The sequence below is a fragment of the Stegostoma tigrinum genome, chromosome 36 (assembly GCF_030684315.1).
Source record: "Stegostoma tigrinum isolate sSteTig4 chromosome 36, sSteTig4.hap1, whole genome shotgun sequence".
Classification (NCBI taxonomy): domain Eukaryota; kingdom Metazoa; phylum Chordata; class Chondrichthyes; order Orectolobiformes; family Stegostomatidae; genus Stegostoma; species Stegostoma tigrinum.
The window spans coordinates 25372149-25393364 of record NC_081389.1 but is presented as its reverse complement, the minus strand read 5'-3'; the positions used below and the strand labels follow the sequence as shown (position 1 = coordinate 25393364).

The 21216-nt window shown below is 39.1% G+C and overlaps 1 protein-coding gene across 1 annotated transcript in view; it reads left to right on the top strand.

Annotated features, from left to right (window-relative positions):
• The first annotated feature begins 7903 nt into the window (after positions 1 to 7903).
• The window catches only part of LOC125446760 (chondroitin sulfate proteoglycan 4-like), a 92149-nt gene continuing 78836 nt past the window's right edge, over positions 7904 to 21216 (top strand). The window contains exon 1 of the mRNA XM_059640159.1: positions 7904 to 8169. Coding sequence (XP_059496142.1) covers positions 8076 to 8169 — 94 coding nt within the window. The 5' untranslated portion in view covers positions 7904 to 8075. The remainder of the gene's footprint in view (positions 8170 to 21216) is intronic.

Below are 21216 nucleotides of genomic sequence, written 5' to 3'. Positions count from 1 at the left end.
CCACAATGTGGACAGCAGTTGTAAATATATATGCACAGAAACATTATCATAAAATATTCACTTATTGTAACATTTGTATTATCTCAGTGCAACGAAAATAAGTGATCTTTTTCATACACCCAGTCCTAATGAAAGGTTATTAATCGGAAGTATTAACTTCGTTGTGTTTTCCACAGATGTTAGTAGAACAGTTACCATTCTGAGAATTTTCTGTTTTCATTTCAGTATCAATTATGTTTTGCTTTTGCGCACATATCCTGCAAGAAGAAATTAGAATGATCTGTTTGAATGGTGTACTCCTATTGTATTACTACCACAATGTTATTATACTGGGAGATAATCTAATGACAGTGAAGGAACAGAGTTAAGTATACAAGTCAGTTTGGTGAGTGAATTTGAGGCGATGATGCTCCATATTGTATTGATGCTCTTGCCTTTTTAAGTAATGAGGGTCATTTATGAATGGCGATGCTATCAAAGCAACCTTAATTACTGTGGGCAGAGAAACAGAGTTGATGCTTTTGAGACTCTTGAAGTTCTTAAGAAGTCATATTGGACTTGAATTGCTAACTCTGATTCTCTCTTCACAGATACTGCTAGATCTGCTGGGTTTCTCCAGCACTTTCTATTTTTATTTTTGATTTATTTCAGTACTTTGCTTTTATAACTTTAATGATTTATTGCATTGTGCCATAACCCACAGTGTGCAGCTGGTGGCGATGAACCAAGTGCAAACGTTCGTCAGGTAAGAAAGTGTCTAAATTTTTAATTTCTGCAGACCCAATTTAGCCTAACTTAGTTTGTAATTTGTAGTTGGTGAAATCTGCAGTTTAAAATTCTGTAATTGCGAGCTTTAAGCAGGTTTATTTTAAAATGCATTGACAGAACAGCCTAAGTATGAAATGGCTGAAATTGGATCGTTATTCATGAACCAGATAGGCCGTTTGAGCTGGGAGCATATACAACTAATCAACTTCGTGTTATTTGTCATTGGTGTGTGTGACTTTACGAGAGAATCTCAAGGAGTTCAACAGAGGAAGGCAAAGAGGTAATTTTTGAGTACAATTGGTGAATATCTCTAGTCTTTAAAGTAATAATAAGGTCTTCAGTTTCTGTTTGGGTCTTTAGTTTTTTTTTAAATCTTTTTTCTTAAAGATAGCTTGTTAGTTATAAAATGGTACAGTATGTAAAATCAAAAGAAAAATTCAATAAAATGGGAAGAGGGATGTACAAGAGTGATTTGATTAATGAACAAAATATGATAGAGATGGCAGGTCAGGTGATGTTTTACAGCTGTAGCATATGGGAGCTGCTTGACATTAAGGAGATTGACCGTGAATACAGCTGTTTGCAGCTCAAGCAATTCTGAGTCTGAGTTGAGCTGGACTCTGAGGTACAGATATTGAGCCACATCATGGAGAAGGAAAGTTACCTGGACACTGATCCAGGAGGCAGTCACACTCCTTAGCTTAAGTAATTCAAACTTGGTCTGTGATTAAGGACAGGAAGTATGATTATAAATAAAGTAGGTGTGGCGACTCATGGCAGCTCTCAAGGACTCTCAGTACCTTCAGTTGTCAATTGCTCAAGCTGTGTGAAAGTAATAGAAACTGCAGGAGGGATGAGGGAACTGACTGCAACATCATGTAAGAGGGAGCCATTCAATTGGGGAACATTGTCATGATAAGCGACATTATAATTAGGAGAATAGATACTGTTCAGTTGTGAGCTTGAGTCTCAAAGGCCATGTTGGCTGTCCAGTGTCAGGGTTAAAGCAGTCTCCTTGAGCCTGGAGAAAAGGGAGGGGAGGGATTCAGTTGCCGATGTCTATACTGGTACTAATGACAGGACTAGAAAGGAGGTTTCACTGACACATTTTGAATAGTTAGGAGCTAAATTATATAACAAATTATATCCATGCCATTAATCTCTGGATTATGACACAAGCCATGGGCAAATAGGCATGGAGTAAATAAAGACAAAGGAGTTAAATGCATGGCCTAAATTTTGGCATCGGAGGAACGGATTTCAGTTCACAGAGCACTGACTCTAGTAATGGGGTCAAAGAGAACTGTTCAAGTCAAGACATCACTTGAATCATGCTAGTACCAGTGTCCCAATGAATCGAATATTGAGTGCAATTGGAAAGTTTTCAAACTAATTAGGGGGAGACGGTGTAAGAGATGGTTTATGTAGCTTATATAGCAAAACGATACAGTGGTATTGCTATTTTTGTAATGATACCCAGAGAGGGAGAGATAGAGTATACAACCATATGAAATGCAACAAGGCTCAAAGGTAGAAGTCAGAGGCTGGTGAAAGGTTTGGGTTAGGGTTGAGGTTAGCCTTTTCAGACTGGAGGCCTAAGACCACGGATGTGCCACAGTGGTCGGTGCTGGGTCTACTGCTTTTTGTCATTTATATAAATGATTTGGATGTGAACACAGGTGGTGTCGTTAGTAAGTTTGCAGATTACACCAAAATTGGTAGTGAACTGGATAGCCAAGAAGGTTACCTCAAAATACAATGGGTCTTTGCTCAAATGTGCTGATGAGCTGAGTAGAGACAGATTGTACTAGCCTCAACTTTTTCCTCTGGCAGCTCCAATGAATTTAATATTGAGGGCTATTGGGAGGCTCTGAGACTAGTTTGGGGGAGAGGGTGTAAGAAAGGGTTTATGTAGACTTATAAAGCAAGAAGATATGGTGATACTGCAAAGCAACTATTTTCATAATGATACCCAGAGTGGAACAAGAAAAGGTAGAGTATACAGCCATACAAAATGCATCAAGGCTCAAAGGTGGAGTCAGAGGGTTGTGAGGGCTGCTTTTCAGGCTGGAGGCCTGAGACTAGCAGTGTGCCACAGGGATCAGTGCTGGGTCCACTGCTTTTTATCATTTATATAAATGATTTTCATGTGAACATAGGGAGTATGGTCAGTAAGTTTGCAAATTACACCAAAATTGGAGGTGTAGTGGACAGTGAATTAGGTTACCTCAGAGTACAATGAGATCTTGATCAAGTGGCATGAAGGGCTGAGTAGTGACAGATGAGGTTTAATTTAGATACACGTGTGGTGGTGCATTTTAGAGCCAAAGAGATATACAGCATGGAAGCAGACCCTTTGGTCCGCTCGTCCATGCTGACCAGATATCCTAAATTAATCGAGTCCCATTTACCAGCATTTGGCCTGTATCCCTCTAAACCCTTCCTATTCATATACATATCCAAATGCCTGTCAAATGTTGTAATTGTACTAATCTGAACCATTTCTTCTGCCAGCTTAATCCACACATGCACCATCCTCTGCATGAAAAAGTTGTCCTATAGGACCCTTATAAACCTTTCCCCTCTCTCCTTAAACCTATGCCCTCGAGTTTTAGACTCTGCTAGCCTGGGGAAAAGACCTTGTCTATTCTCCCTATCCCTGCCTCTCATGATTTTATAAACTTCTATCAGGTCACCCCTCAGCCTCCAAGGGTTCAGAAATAATTTAAAAGGACATTGTCAGTGTTGGAGGGTTTGAGCTACAGGGAGAGGCTGAATAGGCTGGGGCCATTTTCCCTGGATCATCAGAGGCTGCAAAGTGACCTTATAATGGTTTATAAAATCATGAGGGCATGGATAGGGTGAATGGCCAAGGTCTTTTCCTGGGGTACGGAAAAACTAGAGGGCCTAGGTTTACGGTAAGAGGAGAAAGATTTAAAAGGCACTTCAGGGGCAACTCTTTCACACTGTGTGATGCGTGTATGGAATGAGCTGCCAGAAGAGGTGATGGAGGCTGGTACAATTACAGCTTTTAAAAGGCATCTAAATGGATATATGAATAGGAAGGATTTAGAGGGATATAGGCCAAATGCTGGAAAATGGTACTAGATTAATTTAGGATATCTAGTCGACATGGACAAGTTAGTCCAAAGGGTCTACTTCCATGCTGTATAGCTATATGACTCTATAATAAGGTCAAAGGGATTTGAGATGGTAAAAAAGCAAAATTAATGGTGCTTTACTTAAATACGTGTTGCATTTGGAACAACATAAATGAACTAATAGCGCAAATAGAAGATAATGGATATGACCTTCTAGCCATTACAAAGACATGGTTACAAGGAGATTAAATCTGGGAACCAAATATTCAATGGTATGTGACATTTTCAAAAATAGATGCAGGTTTGGAAAGGCGGTTAAGTAGCTTTTGTTAGTATGAGATGGAATGAGAGTAATAGCAAGAAACAATCTTGGATCGAAAGATGTAAAATCCATCTGGGTGGAGTTAAGAAATAACAAGGAGAAGAAGACAGTGGTGGGAGTCATCAACAGACCCCCTAACTGTAGCTATTCTAGCAAGTTTTGCGAAGATTTGTAGCTCAGGTTGAGGTTCAGGATGTGAGTTTGCTCGCTGAGGTGGAAGGTTAGTTCTCAGACGTTTCGTCACCATTCTAGGTAACATCATCAGTGAGCCTCCAACGAAGCGCTGGTGTTATGTCCCGCTTTCTATTTATCTGTTTAGGTTTCCTTGGGTTGGTGATGTCATTTCCTGCATTGGTGATGTCATTTCCTGTTCTTTTTCTCAGGGGGTGGTAGATTGGCTCCAAACCAATGTGTTTGTTGATGGCGTTCCGGTTGGAATGCCATGCTTCTAGAAATTCTCGTGCATGTCTCTGTTTGGCTTGTCCTAGGATGGATGTGTTGTCCCAATCAAAGTGGTGTCCTTCCTCATCTGTATTTAAGGATATGAGTGATAGTGGGTCATGTTTCCCCCACCCCCCCCATACCTATTCTGTTGGACAGAGAATCAGTCAGGAGATAATGACTCTAAGTAAATTAAAAGTCATTGATATTGGGTGAATTTAATTTTCATGTAGGTTGGGTCAGCCAGATTAGCTGAGGGACCCATAAGGAATACTTTATACAGTATATTTGGGACAGTTTCCTGGAATAATATTTTGTGATCCAACAAGGGATCAGGTTATTTTGAATCTGGTAAGTGTAATAAGACAGGTTTAATAGACAATCTCAGTGAAATATCCCCTTGGGAACAATGACCAAAACATGGCTGAATTTAGCATTCAGTTTGAGAGTGAGAAACTTGGTTCAGAGACAGGTGTGCTAAATGTAAGTAAGCGTAATTACATAGGGATAGGGACAATATTGACTAGAGTAGATTGGGAAAAGAATTTAGCAGAATTGACAGTTGAGGAACATTGCTAGACATTTAAGAAGATAGTTCATGACTCACAACAAAGACAATTCCAGGAAGTGGTTAAATTGACCATGATTAACCAAGGAAATTAAAGGTAGTATAAAATTGAAAGATTAGTGTTACACCAGAACATTGGGACCTTTTAAAACACAACAATAGATGACCAAAATGAAAGGATAGAGAAAATAACCCATGAGTGCAAACTAGTAAGTATTGTAAAAATAGACAGTAAGAGCTTCTTTAAGTGTATAAAAAGGAAGAGAGAAGCCAAAGTGAACATGTCCCTTAGAGAATCAGGTCGGGATATAAAAATGGGGAACCAGGAACCAGCAGTGGAGTTGAGTTAAATACTTTGCAGTATTTGTTATGGTCGAGGATACTAATAGAACTTTTAAAATACTAAATGATCAGTGAGGATAATGGTGGGGATAATGGTATGCAGGTGGAGACAAAATAGACATAATACCTATCTCTCAAGAAAAACTACTTGGGAACATAATGGGGCTAAAAGCTGATGAGTTGCCTGGACTTGGAGAGTTGAAACCCATAATTTTAAAGGAAGTAGCAACAGAGATAGTAGATGGACTGGTGGTAATCCTGCAAGAATCTTACAATTGCAGAAAAGTCTTAGAGGATTGGAAAACTGCCAATGTAACATCCTTCTTCAAGAAGTAAACAAAAGGCCAATTAGCTTAACATCTGTCATTGGTAAAATGTTAAAGTCTGTTATAAAATGTGCAATAGTAGAGCATTTAGATGTACATAATACAATTAAGCACAGTCAGAATGGCCTCACAGAAGGGAAATCATGCCTGACAAATTTATTAGAGTTGTTTGAGGACGTAACAAGAAGATAAAGAGGAACAAGTCAATGTATATATTTGGATTTCCAAAGGCATTTAGTAAGTTACTACACATAACACTACTTAACAATATGAGGCCCAGGATGTTAAGGGAAATATATTGGCATAGATAAGATGGCAAATAATTAATAGAAGATGAAGACTTGGGATGATGGGACCATTTTCATTTGGCAACCTATGGGGAGCCACAGGCATTAGTGTCAGGATGACTTGGATAACGGAAATAAATTTAATATTGCCAAGTGTGCAGGCGACACAAAAACAGGTAGACAGTCAAGTAGTGATGCTAATGCAAAGAGTCTGCAGAGGGATACAGATAAGTTAAGCAAGTGAGTAAAATCTTGGAAGATGGAATATAGTCTGAGAATATCTAAGGTTATACACTTTGACAGGAAGAATAGAAGACCTAAGTATTATTTAAATAGGAAAGACTGCTGAAAAGCACAGCGCAGAAGAATTTGAGAGTCAACATACAGAATCACAAAAAGCTAACGTCCAAGTTCAGTGGGTCATATGAAAGGCAAATGAGCTTTAATATCAAAGAGAACGGAATCTAAAAATAGGGAGATCCTGCTAAAACTATACAAGGCATTGGCCAGACTGCACCTGGAATACTGTGAACAATTTTGGTCTCCTTATCTAAGAACAGATATACAGGCACCGGAGGCAATCCAGGTATAGGTGGACTGTCCTATGAGGAGGGGTTGTGTACGTTGTGCTTGTACTCATTGGAGTTGAGAAAAATAAGAGGATACCTTACTGACAGTCAAGATATTTAGGATGCTAGCAGGGACTTGTTTCCTCTTGGGAGAGAATCTCATTTAAGACAGAGATGAGGAGGAATTTCTTCTCTCAGAGGGTCCTGAATCTGTGGAATTTACCATACATGGCTATCACAGCTGTATCATTGAGTTTGTTTGAGGGAGAGTAGTGGAGAGTCATTAATCAGTAAGGAAATCAAGGTTTGTGAGGAAAAAGCGGAAATGTGGAGTTTAGCATTATCAGATCAATTGTGGTTTAATTGAACACAGAGCAGACTCAGTGGATCGAATGACCTACTTCTGCTCCTACTCTGTTATGATCCTAGGTGCAGAAATTGAGTACAATTGTCAGGGGAAATTAGCCAGTGAACGAGTGCTCCGTCCCGAAGGATGTGAAGCTCGACTGTTACGCTATATCCATCCAGGCGAGTATTGCTTTCAGTTAGATAGGAACTATATGACATGGTTACTGTACATACATAAAGATACATGTAAACCTGATCTCATTAAGCAGAGCAGTGAAGCCTGTACTTGCCCCAGCGCATTTCAACTGTTGAGCAGGAAACATGGTTCCCGCAGCTATTAAGATCCAATGAGCCCGCGTGTATTTTTGTGGACCGAATCCAGTAAGTAGCCTGTCACGCATTTCAGTGATAAAGCCTTCTCATATATGAGAAGGGTGGGCGAGGCAGTGACTGTGGAACCGTGTTCCAGAAATAAGGCAGCAATTTTAGGAAAGGAATGTTAAAACTTGGAGGGAAGATGTGGAAAATTGTCCTTCGGTTCAATTTAGTCAGATCTGCATCTTATTTCTTGTTTTAGTCATTCTACACCGTTTGGCAATTGCACCGACATTGATGCAAAGTGGAAAATGTGAATTTTAGGGGTAATCACATCAAAAGCGGGATTTCCACCAAAACAAACACTACGGGTAACCAAGGCAGTAACTCCACCCCAGGTTGTGGCTCGAGAGCTCGTTATCTCCACATACTTTGAATGTGGAATTCAACCACCCAGAGAACGGTTGGATTGACTCATCTCTAGATGAATGAAGCTGTGTTGAGCCCTCGTAGATGCAGCGCTTTTTTAAAAAAAATCCTGGGACTGTAATGTGAGAGAGCCTCTGTGTGAAAGGTTGGTCTCTGAAACAGCGAGTTAGTCACTCCCACTATATACATACAGACTGCCGAAGGGGGAAAAAACTTTTCTGACTGTGTTGGAAAGTGCATGAGTGCATAAGAGAGACAGATGGCTTCGAAGAGAGAATCCGTTTTGGTTGCTACATCTCCAATTCTGCATTTTTTAACTGTTCTACTTTCAGATATTGCATTAACTTCTGGAGGTGGGTGTTGAAATTCATAATTTTTGCAGCTCTTTGTGACGCTGGGGTTATTTTTAGAACAAATTTTAGAGATGAAATTGGTCACGTTGCAGTAGTGAAGCCTGAAGTTCGGTTGCTGACACTTAGTTGCAATGTATATTTCTCCTCTTGGGCCCTGGTGCCTGATTTTACTTGTTAAAATGGCTCGCATTTCCAATAAGATCAAGTCTGTCTGATATCTGAGACTTTACTTACAATTTGCACTAGCAGTTCCGGTTAAATGATAACAATTCAGAGTAACGGCGTTCGTCTGTCACTCGCCAGCAGTATTCGTTACTTATCTGAAAAGGATCATGCTTTTTTGGGATAGAGCACAACCTATTGAAGTTAAATATATTCGCAGGTCCTTTTAATATGTTGTAAACAAAGTTAATTTAGTTTAACTCCATAAAGATTTTGAGAAAGACGGTCATCTGGACTTAATTCATATAACGCTTCCAGAAACTGATGTACACTGGAGTTGCAATTGTATATGTACTGCCTGTATGTATTTAGTATTGTTCACTCAAGAGCTAAAAAACAAATAAAGCCCTGATGTTTGGAGAGTAGAAAGAAACCATTGCATCCAAAGAATTTGGCATTGTTGTTACAGAGGTTACTGGTACAAATTTAGTGGATATATTACAACATTGAAGGTCTTGAAATCATTTGAGCTAAGCTAGATACCCTGTTAGAAAGGCTAGATTCTCTGACGTGGTTTTGATAATGTGGTTTGAGTAGACGAGGAGGATGGTGCACTTTTACTTGAATTCACTTCATCTGCATAATTGGAATTTAAGCATTGTCATTGAGTGTAGACCTAGGTTACTGTAGCCTACACAGTACCACAGCAGTTATATTGCTGGACTAGTAATCCACAGGTAATATCAGAAAATGCTGGAAATGCTCAGCAGGTCAGCTAACATCTGTGGAGAGAGAAACAGAGTAAACATTTCCGATTAATTACCCTTTCTAGTCCAAATGGCTTGACTAGAGATCTGAGACATTCAAATTTCTCATTTCTCAGCTGTTGTGGAATTCATATTAAATTAGTGAAGTCAATCAGTTTGAAAAGTTAGTACCCCTGATGGTGACTGTGTGAGTACTGGATTTTCACAATAATCCTTCTGATTGATACATGTCCTTTAGTGAAGGAACTGTGCTGTCCTTACCTAGTCTGGCTTATAGTTTGACTCTTAGCTCACCTCTGAAATGGTGCATTAAGCCATAGGGCTGTGAAGAGAGATCTCCAATTGCACCATGAGCAATTGGGAACAGTGATTACTAATCTCGTCTGCCCCCATTCTATAGATGGATAAAAACAAAAATATTGTTGAGGAAATTTTCTTCACTACAGTGGTATAATTGATCACTATTACAAATCATAGCAAATGAGAACTTTATACTACTCAGAAAATCAACTAACCACGACTGGAATGAAGAAATCAGTTCATTAAGAATTGCAGATAGTAAGGATGAATCCAGGCATGGTAGCTTAGCGAGACATTGGAATTACTCATGTATGTTGGGTGTGCATGATCCACGGGTGGTGTGACTCACGAATGCTGCTGGTGTGATTCTGAGATACATTGATCCAACATGTGATTCAGAATCAGAGATCCATTAAGAATATGATGTGATGTTATTAAATTACTGAGAGAAAGCACTAACTTAATTTTACAAGTTACAGTTCAATATACTTAGGATACTAGGATATGAATTTCAAATCCAACCCCAGGATAAGATCTGAAATGAACTAGTCATCCAGTAAATAAACCACAGAGAGAAAGTATATTGAACTGTAACTTGTAAAATTAAGTTAGTGCTTTCTCTCAGTAATTTAATAACATCACATCATATTCTTAATGGATCTCTGATTCTGAATCACATGTTGGATCAATGTATCTCAGAATCACACCAGCAGCATTCGTGAGTCACACCACCCGTGGATCATGCACACCCAACATACATGAGTAATTCAAATGTCTCGCTAAGCTACCATGCCTGGATTCATCCTTACTATCTGCAATTCTTAATGAGCTGATTTCTTCATTCCAGTCGTGGTTAGTTTAATATACTTTCTCTCTGTGGTTTATTTACTGGATGACCGGTTCATTTCAGATCTTATCCTGGGGTTGGATTTGAAATTCATATCCTAGGTGTTTTGTCTAAAGTGGCATATTGTTGAGACTAAGCACAATTGCTCATTACTTTTGACTTTGAGTACTCCTGTTAACTGCCTTTCCATAAATAGCTGAATCTGTGAGCGTGCAAAAATCCAAACCACTCAGAGTTGTTGCTATTAACTGACATCAGAAATAATGTTTAATATAACTGAAGTAATTGCATGTAAATGGATGTACAATAACATGCCTAGATATTAAGCAGTGGAGCCACTAGGCAGTCTTCAAGCTCTTCACTTCTTCATTCTTTATGGCTTTCAAACCATATAAAGTAGAAAGTCAACTCAAATGTTGGCTCTAGCTTTAGCAATAATAACTTTAATGGAGGCAAACATTTAGAGAAATTGGCAGTTAACCAAGAGAAACACCAGTCTATTTACCATTCTAACTGAAATTACAAAATCTCTAAAAATACTGTACAAACTGTTAATAAGGACATGGACTTATTTGTGCTTTCTTTAAAAAAAAGACCAGGAATGTGTAGACTGGGTACACACCCAAAGGGTAGTCTGTAAAGATAGGAAATAAGTGTATATTCATGTGGAATACATCTGCAACAGAGGAATAAACAACAGGGACACCTGGGGAATCATAGCCTAAACATTAGATAGCATAGCACCTGTTTATGATACAATCAAGACAAGCACTGAAGGAACCAGTGTGGCAATCTCACATACATTGTAAGAGCTTCAAGTATTTCTTTTTGGAAATGCCAATTAGAAAGTAGAAGTTTTGATTATTAATTTTGTCTTACAACTCAAAGGTAAAACGGAACTGTGTAGTTAGTTATTGGTTAGTCAAGAGCATGTAACTGTTGGGAGAAGCGAGATTTAATACTTTAGTGAGTCACATTGACATCAGGTGTCTTTGGTTTGGAATAAAAGAAACTGCCCAGCATCAGCTTTTTAGATTTGTTTTAACTCCTAGTCACAGATCAGGGAGGAAAGAGATTAATTTAGCTATGAGACCTCCAGAAGTTTGCAACAAACCAGTTTGTTCTCCCTTTCCTCCTCTGAGTGGAAAAGAAGTAACATTCAAAGACTCTGCAAAGAAAGATAGCTTCTAACTCCAGCAAAGACCAAGGTTCAGCTGACTGGCTGCAGAATTGAGGATTGCTGTGGTTAGCAACAACATGATATCATTGCAAAAACCATGACATTTGAGACAAATTCACTGAATTCACTGAGTTTGGACTCTCAGCCCACAAACTTTGTTTCTTTTTGCCCATTTTTCTACCCATAATATTCCAGAAAATTTGTTTGTCATATTAGTCCTGTCTTGCCTGCCCTATATGTGAATGGATGTGAGCGTGTTTGGATTTAGTTCGCATTTCCATATTAGTCATTAATAATCCATTTGCCACATATTAGAGCATACATTTATTGTAATAAATGCTTTTGTTTGCTTGTTTATTAATAAAATATGATGTGAGACTTTATGTTCAATGGTGATCACCATCAGGCAATACATATCTTACTGTTTAAATTAGTCATTTAATACTGACTCATGGAGCAGAGGGGCTTGATTTCCAGTGCACTCTTCACATAATGGTAGTGACACACTTTGTGCCAATGGATGCAACATGCTATGTTGTTCAGGCTACCTTTAGTTGCCAGTTGTGTGTGCCTGAAATAGCTGTTGGGCTCAGTGACTATCTGGGGTAATGTATTCTTTGATGACATGTGGGAGTCACTGGTAAGGTGACCATCCCAAATTTCTCTTCAACTTGCTAGACCATTTCAGAAGGCAGTTAACAGTCAACCACATTGTTGTCACATGGAGGCGAGACTTGGTAAGACTTCTTGTTCCCTGAAAAACATCAGTAAAGCAGATGGGTTTTTATAACTATCAATGGTAACATTATGGTCATCATTATTGATTCCACTGTCATAATTTTAGGTTTACTAATTGAATTAAATTCCATCTGCCATGATAGAATTTAATTCCATCTGCCATGATAGAATTTAATCCTGTGTCCTCAGGACATTAATTTGGGTCTCTGAATTACTCCTCTATCACCATCTCCAACCATGTCCCTTCCTGCCCATTTTGAAGTTGTTTCACATGTGATCACAGAGTGGGCTTTTATGCTGTGCTCTGTTTTGTTAGATCCACAGCAAACAAGCCAAAGATTTTTAAAAATTGTTTGAGTTCTAAGTGAAACCAGAAGTCACAATGTTCCCTCTGGCTTCAGGTTAAGACTTCATATGGTCTTTGCTCATTCTGCTCTGCCACCACCTCCAACTCCCCTCTCCCACATCCATGCTTGCTGTAGTACAAGCATCCCTATCGGCTATCTTTCATTTTCTTTGTTATCACACCAGGGAATTCAACTGAGTCATTTAAGAGAAATAAATTTTTCTCCAATGGGTCTGCTTCCCTCATTGTTTCCCCACTCCTTCAGTCAACTTGATTCTGCCTTATAGAAATGCCTCCCAAACTTTAAATCCTCCTTCCTGCTTTCATTTTTTTTCAACATTCTTCTGTTATGTTTTTTTCAGGTCTAATCCCAATTCTATAATCTTCCTCCCTGCCTGGTAATTTACTATAAGCATTTTGTACAGTTGATGAGTTTTATTTTAGGCTTAGGGCCTTGGATCTCTATATACCCCAGGCAACTTTATGTAGATTGTACTGTCAGCTTTGTGCCCAGCTGTTAGTTTCTGAATCATTACTTTAGCAGACAGCTATGCACACAGTCAACAGAGGTTACAGCGACTGAGCTGAGAACAGGAAAACTTTATTTCACAAAATGTATTCTAACAGCTTGTTCAAAGTAAATACCATAAAAACATAAGTGATGGTTGATCTAGCCCATACTTCGATCCCTGATCTTTGAACAAAAAATAATTAATTTTTCATATCCCTTGACTTTAGGCCATAAAATACAAACTCTTTGTACTTACCACTTACTGCTCAAATCAATCTTGCCTTGCTGCAAATCTGTCTAATAGTATCATAGAATAGCACATCATTAAATGCAAGTGTTCAGCTCCTCATTTCTGCACCCATCATCGAGCAATGTCATGGCGACCACCTTGCTGGTGCATGCTTTGTTTCTCTCAATCCCACCCATTAATATGGCAACACGGTGTCAAGAAATGACATAGAGGCAGCCCTGTTCAAATTTAAAGTCATTAAGATTGCAACAGCTGCATACTCAAGATGTTAAAAAAGTATGTTTGAGATTGGAGGAAGCTGTTTATGCAGCTTAGACAAATGCCTAAGAATAGCTGCACATAAGGATAAATACATGAATAGGAAAGGTTTGGAGGGATATGGGACCAGTTTATTTGGGGACATGGTCTGTGTGGAATAGCTGGACTGAAATATCTGTTTCCATGCTGTATGAGTCTATAGAGAAGAAAGCTTAGCATGTGGTAAAAGTTGGAAAATGAATTTGTAAAGTAAATCATTGAAAATCACCAGAGTGCACTGTGTATTTCTGAAGCATCAATCCGAATCCTTGCCCTCAAACAAACCACTGCAGATTACACTGACATCCCTGGATGAAGTATAGAATTAATAAAGAGAAACAACTTATCATGCAATAAAAGACCAGGATTTCACAACATCTTTTATCTGTGATGAAATCAGAAAGAAGAGCGTTGTCAAATCATTGATGATATTCAAGATATCCAATGCACTTGACAAAAAAAATTACTTGTGCAGTTATATAGTCGATGATAAATGCTGATGAAGATGATGTTAAACCATTGAAGAGGCAGATTGGGATAAGTTAACTGGTTCTGAAGACAAGGAGGAGGATGATGTTTTAAAATCAAGTTGTCCCTCAGTAATCCGGTAGTTTTGGGGCCAGGCTTTTGTTGGACCAGAGGATTTGCTGAACCACAGAAAGTCATATGCCCAATATCAGACTCCTGGTCTGTACCACGCCCTCAAGCTAAGACCAAAACCCAGCATGTGGGCTGCTCTCTTTGCTGCCTTCACCACCAACTTCGCCAAGGCACTTTAGGTGTTGGTGTTGGAAGAAAGACAACTTTGAGGAGATGCTTCAGAATGCCAAGGCCACCTGGTAGAGCTCTGTAAGTGACGGGGACAGGAGATCTAACCAGGACATAAACTAGCAAACCCAACTAAAGCATGGAGTAAACTAGTCTGTAACTAGGAACTGTTTCCTCTATAACTAGTAATAAACCATATTTTACTAAGTGCTGACTTTTCAGAATGAACTTCAAAGTTGTATAGGAAATGAGATGAGAAGGGGTGGCTCTGGGTGGTGAAGGGAGGGTGGCTGGTGTCTTCTAGCACAAGTACCGTAGATGCTGCACTACAGAGTTTGCTGGACTGGAGAGTGCAGGATAATGGAGGTACAACTTCTGTAAGCTCAGTGCATGCACTGCTTTTGAGTAATATTCCTTCCTGTGCCATGAAAAACTGAATACAATTTTTTATATATCTAAGTTTTACATATGTCATTTTTTATGAATTTGGTAATTTTAACATGCAGAAATTATGGCCTACCTCCTTGGAGATTATTATTTATTTGTGAATAAAAAAAAAGTCATAAAGATACTTTTGGCTCCATTTGCAGTACTTTTGAGTGTGGGGCTTGCTACAACAGTTTCTGATATAATATCTATTACAGGGAAGCAGTGGGAGGGGAGGATTTTAACACTCCAGAAATATCATTTGAATAAAAGTTGACCCCAATTTTTGACTAAAAGTTTCATCTTAGAAACTCAACCTTGTCAAGACAGGACAGGATGAACTTGGAAAATAATAAATGTGAAAAACCTAAAATGAATTTCATATCATTGAAGACTAATTTTTAATTAAAATTCCATATATACATGAATATTTTCCAAATTCCTCCTATCCTGTTGCAACAATGTTCATATAATCCTAGGTTGAATATATCAGGAAACAGAGGTAATGGTACCCCACTTGCTGTTCTTTTTATATATGATCGCAGTCCACAGCCTCCATAGAAATAATTGAATCAGTAATTATTTTTGTTGAAATTAATCTGTTATGCAAGGATTTCCAGAGATTGCTTGTGTTAAAATGTATTTTTGAAAAATCTTTGTGTGTTTTATGAAGAACAGATTGAAAACATGAGGTACTTTTTATAAGATCCATTTATTGGATTTGGTCCCACTCAGTGTGCTATTAGCCACAATATACTTCAAGTTCAACTCAATTCCCATAACTAGATTGATTCAAGTCTGTCAAAAACTGCACAAATTTTTATGATCTTCCTCTCATCTGCAATAGTCAAATATATGTGAGATTGGTAGGATTAGCATTGCATTAGTGACAATATATAACTAATGAAATTGATACATGAGTTTGGCATCATTGTTTTGGCAATGTGTCTAGCACAACATGTTCTAAGCTTCGATAGTTTCTCCAACTCACTTCTTAAAATTCTGAAGAAAAACTCTTGTGAAGGGCCTTCACTTGACAGGATGAGAATTTCAAATGATGGTTTATTTTGAATCATTGGCTATTGTAGGTGAAAGAAGAGGAAATTAACTTAAGTTTGAAAGCAAAAGGGTCCAATGTTTAAATTCTCCAAGTATAATGGTTTAATTTAATATGGTCAATATTTGATTGACAATCTGAACTGAGTAGAACAGGATGATTTCTAAGCTACTGAATCCATGATGCTGCCAAGTTGAGAATGAATAATATAGGATTTCTGAGTTTAACTGTATTTGACCCCCAAAGAGAGAGAGCAGCAATGAGGAATTTTGCCAATTTTTTCTTTGGTAGATTGATGGTTTATGCTCTGTGTAGGAAGTGTAAGAAATCTGATTATAAAAGATCTGTTGAAGAAAGAGGTTTAATTGAAAAGCAGATTGACACTCCATGCCATCTTATATCCTTGGAGCACCAAGACCATGAAAACACATCCTGTTACAAAAAATTAAGGTTTTCTTAAATGTTGAATGATAGAATTTTGACCATCATACTCTTAGGACTGGAGATTGGATTATTTTCTGTTTCTGATTTCTCCAGATGAAAACAGTTGTCTTGTTATGTATAAAATGGCATGCAGTGGCAATTTCTTTTCAACTTGAGTCAAATATCAACATTTCTGCATTTGGAATTCTGCCTTCAATTTGAATCCTGCTCTGCCAGATTGGCTGTGTATTCTTAATACACATTTTGGCTTCAGCTGTACCCAATTATGTCAAATGTTAACTCCTTGTGATCATTGTTCCAGCCCTCCATCTTCATAGTGCAGCTTTATTTAGATTCTAAAACACCTCATTTCTTTAGTCTCATACGTACTCCTTCATTCTATTTTAAATTGAATGAGTCAAATGTAGGCTCATCTCCATTTTTTTGTGGTTTTCCTGACAGCAGGACAGAAATGTTTAGACTGGGTGAAGAGTTCAGCTCTAAATTGAACCTTTTGCTGTGCTTTACTGTCAGTAATTATTGAACATTGGGTTTTACTGATGAATGCTACTGTTTCTGTTCTTCACTACTTGCAGAACATGAATAGATAAGGAAAGAAAAGGTAGTCATTTCTCTCCCTCTTTACACAAATGTTCATGAGATGTAGGTGTCGCTAGCTAATAAATGCACATGCCCAGCAAGCAGTTGAGGGTCAACCACATTGCTATAGGTCTGGAGTCACATGTAGGCCAGATTAGGTAAGGATGGCATGTTTACTTTTCTACAGATCATTTGTGAACTTAATGGATTTTTACAATAATCAGTCGTTGTTACATGGTTGCCATTAGACCAGCTTTTAATTTCAGAATTTTATTGAATTCAAATTTCACCATTTGTCATAGTGCCATGGTGGGATTTAGGTTTGCCTGGTGATACTCTCAGCATGCCTTCCTACACTCTTCATTCAGTAGGGTTGATCTCCCATTAGCCTGGTGTTCTGGATTACTAATCTAATGACATTACCATAATCCCCCTCATGTCCTTTTGTTTTATACAATCAAATTTGCAAAGTTCTCATGATTTTTGCCAAAATTGGAGAGTTATCCCACAGACTGGTCAAATAACAGCCCTACATAATGCTGATTATCTGCCCCTCCTTGACTGCTAAATTAGTATTTCTCCATGTTGAGCGGCATGTAGAGGAAGAACCAAAGATGACAAAGACACAGATGTACTCTGGGTGGGGTCTTCAAAATACATCATCAAGAGGTGCTCAGTAGTGCAACTACTGACCCAACTGCTGAATTTCTAAAGGATCGAGCTGCTAGACTGTGTGTGTGGCAGATAGCTAGTGAACCGACAAGAAGGAAATATCTATTTGATCTCATGCTCGTCAGCCTACACATTGCAGATGCATTTGTATGTGACAGTATCAGTAGGACTAATTTATGGACATTCTTGTGGAGACAAAGCCCTGTCTTTGCATTGAGGATACCATTCATCATGTTGTGTCACATTACCTCCACCTTAAATGGAATTGACTTCAAATAGATCAAGCAACTCAAAACTATCCATGAAAGTGTGGGCCATCAGCAGCTGTAATATTGTATTCAACCACAATGCGTAACCTCATGACCTGGCATATGCAATGCTACATTAATATTATCATCATGTTGGGAGATCAACCCTATTGAATGAAGAGTGTAGGAAGGCATGCTGAGAGTGTCACCAGGCAAACCTAAAAATGAGTGTCAACCTGGTGAAGCTACGATACAGAACTCCTTGCATTCTAAACAGCTGAAGCAGAATGCAATTGGCAGAGCTATATAATCTTACACTAGTTCAAGTATAAGGTCTACCGTCCTAACACATCCAGTTGTGAAAGACGAATACTGAAGTCACACGGCACCAGGCTATGGTCCAACAGTTTATTTGAAATCTCAAGCTTTCAGAGCACTGCTCCTTCTTCAGGTGAAGTGACTTCAATTAAACAACTCCAAAAAATAGGGTCTACAAATATCCCCATCCTCATTAATGGTTAAGCCCAGCACATAAGCAAAAGACAAGGCTGGAATATTTGCATCCATCTTCAGCCAGAAGTGTCAAGATGATCCATCTCGGCATCTTCCTGAGGTCCCCAGTTTCACAGATTCTAGTCTTTAAGAAGCCACTAACGGCACTGGATACTGCGAAGGCTATGGGCCCTGACAACATTCTGACAATAGTACTGAAGACCTGAGCTCCATAACTAGCCACATCAATTTGTCAAGCAGTCTCAGTATTGTTACAACACTGGCATCTAAGTGGAAAATTGCCAAGGTATGTACTGTACACAAAAGGCAACGCAAATCAAACCTGGACAATTACTGCCCCATAGTTCTACTCTTCATAATCAACATGACAATGGAAAAGATGACCAACAATGCTATCAAGTGGCAATTGCAAATTAATAACCTGCTCACTTATACTCAGTTTGGGTTCTGCCAAGGTCATTCAGCCCCTGGCTCCATTACAGTCTTGATCCAAACATAGAAAAAAAGGGCTAAATTCCACAAGAATGGTGAAAGTGACTGCCTTTGATATCAAAGGCGTATTTGACAAAATGTGTCATTAAGCATCCCTTAAAAATAGTTGGAGGCAATGTGAATCATGGGGAAAACTGCATTCCGGTTGGAATTGTACCTGAAACAAAGGAATAGTTTTAATTTTTGGATGTCAGTCATTTCAGTCCCAGGACATCACTGCAGGAATTCATTAAGATTATGTCCTAGGCCAACTCATCTTCAGGTTCTTCAAAGATCTTCCCTTCATCATAAGGTGAGAAGTTGAAATGTTTGTTCAGGATTGCACAATGTTCAGCAACACTTATGACTTCTCGGATGCTGAAGCAGCCTGTGGCCATATGCAGCAAGACCTATACAACATCCAGATTTGGGTTCAGAAGTAGCAAGTAACATTCTTACCACACGTGTCAGGCAGTCACTATCTGCAACAAGAATGAGTTTAATCATCACCCCTTGATATCCAATGGTCCTACTATGAATCCCTGCTAGCAACATCCTGAGGGTTACCGTTGACCAGAAGTTGAACTGGACCAGCCATGTAAATATTATGACTACAAGAACAGGTCAGAGGCTAGACATTCTAGAACGAAGAGCATAGAACAGTACAGCACAGTACAGGCCCTTCAGCCCATGATGTTGTGCTGACCTATTATCCTACTGAGATCAATCTATCCTGCGTACCCTACATTTTACAATCCTCCATGTGCCTATCCAAGAGTTGCTTAAAAGTGTCTAAAATATCTGACCCCACTACCACAGCCGGCAGCGCATTCCACACGCCCACCACTCTCTGTGTGAAGAACCTACCTCTGAATCTCCCCTATACTTTCCAATCACCTTAAAATTATGCCCCCTTGTAATAGTAATTTCCACTCTGGGAAAAAGTCCCTGACTATCAACTCTATCGATGACTGTCATCATCTTGTACACCAGTATCAAGTCACCTCTCATGCTTCTTCACTCCAATGAAAAAAGACCTAGCTCCCTCAACCTTTCCTCATAAGACCTGCCCTCCAATCAGGGAATGTATCTTGGTAAATCTCTTCTGCACCTCTCCAAAGCTTCCACATCTTTCCTGTAATGAGGTGACCAGAACTGAACACAATATTCCAAGTGTGGTCTAACCAGAGTTTTATACAGCTGCAGCATAATCTCACAGCTCTTAAATTCAATTCCCTTGCCAATGAAAGCGAACACACTATACGCCTTCTTTACAACCCTATCAACTTGGGTAGCAACTTTGAGGAATCTATGTACATGGACCCCAAGATCCCTCTGTTCCTCCGCACTGCCAATAACCCTGCTATTAACCCTGTGTATTCTGCATTCAAATTCAACCTTCCAAAATGAATCACTTCACACTTTTATGGGTTGAATTCCATCTGCTACTTCTTTGCCCAGCTCTGCATCCTGTCAATGTGCCTTTACAATCTACAACAGCCCTCCACGCTGACTACAACTCCACCAGCCTTCGTGTCATCGGCAAACTTACTAACTTGCCCTTCCACTTCCTCATCCAAGTCATTTAAAAAAATCACAAAGAGCAGAAGTCCCAGAACAGGTCCCTATGGAACACCACTTGTCACCGAGCTCCAGGCTGAATACTTTCCATCTACTACCACCCTCTGTCTTCTATTGGACAGCCAGCTCAGTATCCAGACAGCCAAATTCCCCTGAATCCCATGCCACCTTACTATCTGAGTGAGACTACCGTTTGGGACCTTATCAAATGTCTTGCTAAAATCCACATATACCTCATCTACTGCTCTACCTTCATCAATGTGTATTATCATATCCTCATAATTAGGCTTGTGAGGAATGACCTGCCCCTCACAAAGCCATGCTAACTATTTCTAATCAAACTGTGCCTTTCCAACTAATCATAAATACTATCTCTCAGAATCCTCTCCAATAATTTGCCCACCACAAAAGTAAGACTAACAGGTCTGTAATTCCCAAGATTATCCCTATTCCCTTTCTTGAACAAGGGAATGACATGTTCCACCCTCCAATCATCTGGTACTACTCCAGTGGAAAGCGAGGATGCAAAGATCCTTGCAAAAGGGGCAGTGATCTCTTCCCTTGCTTCCCGTAGTACCCGTGAGTATGTCCCGTCTGGCCCAGGGGACTTATCTATCCTCATGTTTTTTCAAAATTTCTAGCACATCCTCCTTCTTAACATCAACCTATTTAAGCATATCTGCCTGTTTCATGCTGTCCTCATAAACACCAAGGTGTCTCTCACTGGTGAATACTGAAGCAAAGTATTCATTAAAGACGTCCCCTACCTTCTCTGACTCCGTGAATAAGTGCCATCCACTATCCCTGATCGGCCCTACCATCACTCTAGCCACTCTCTTGTTCCTCACATAAGAGTAGACTGCCATGGGGTTTTCCTTGATCCTACCCAC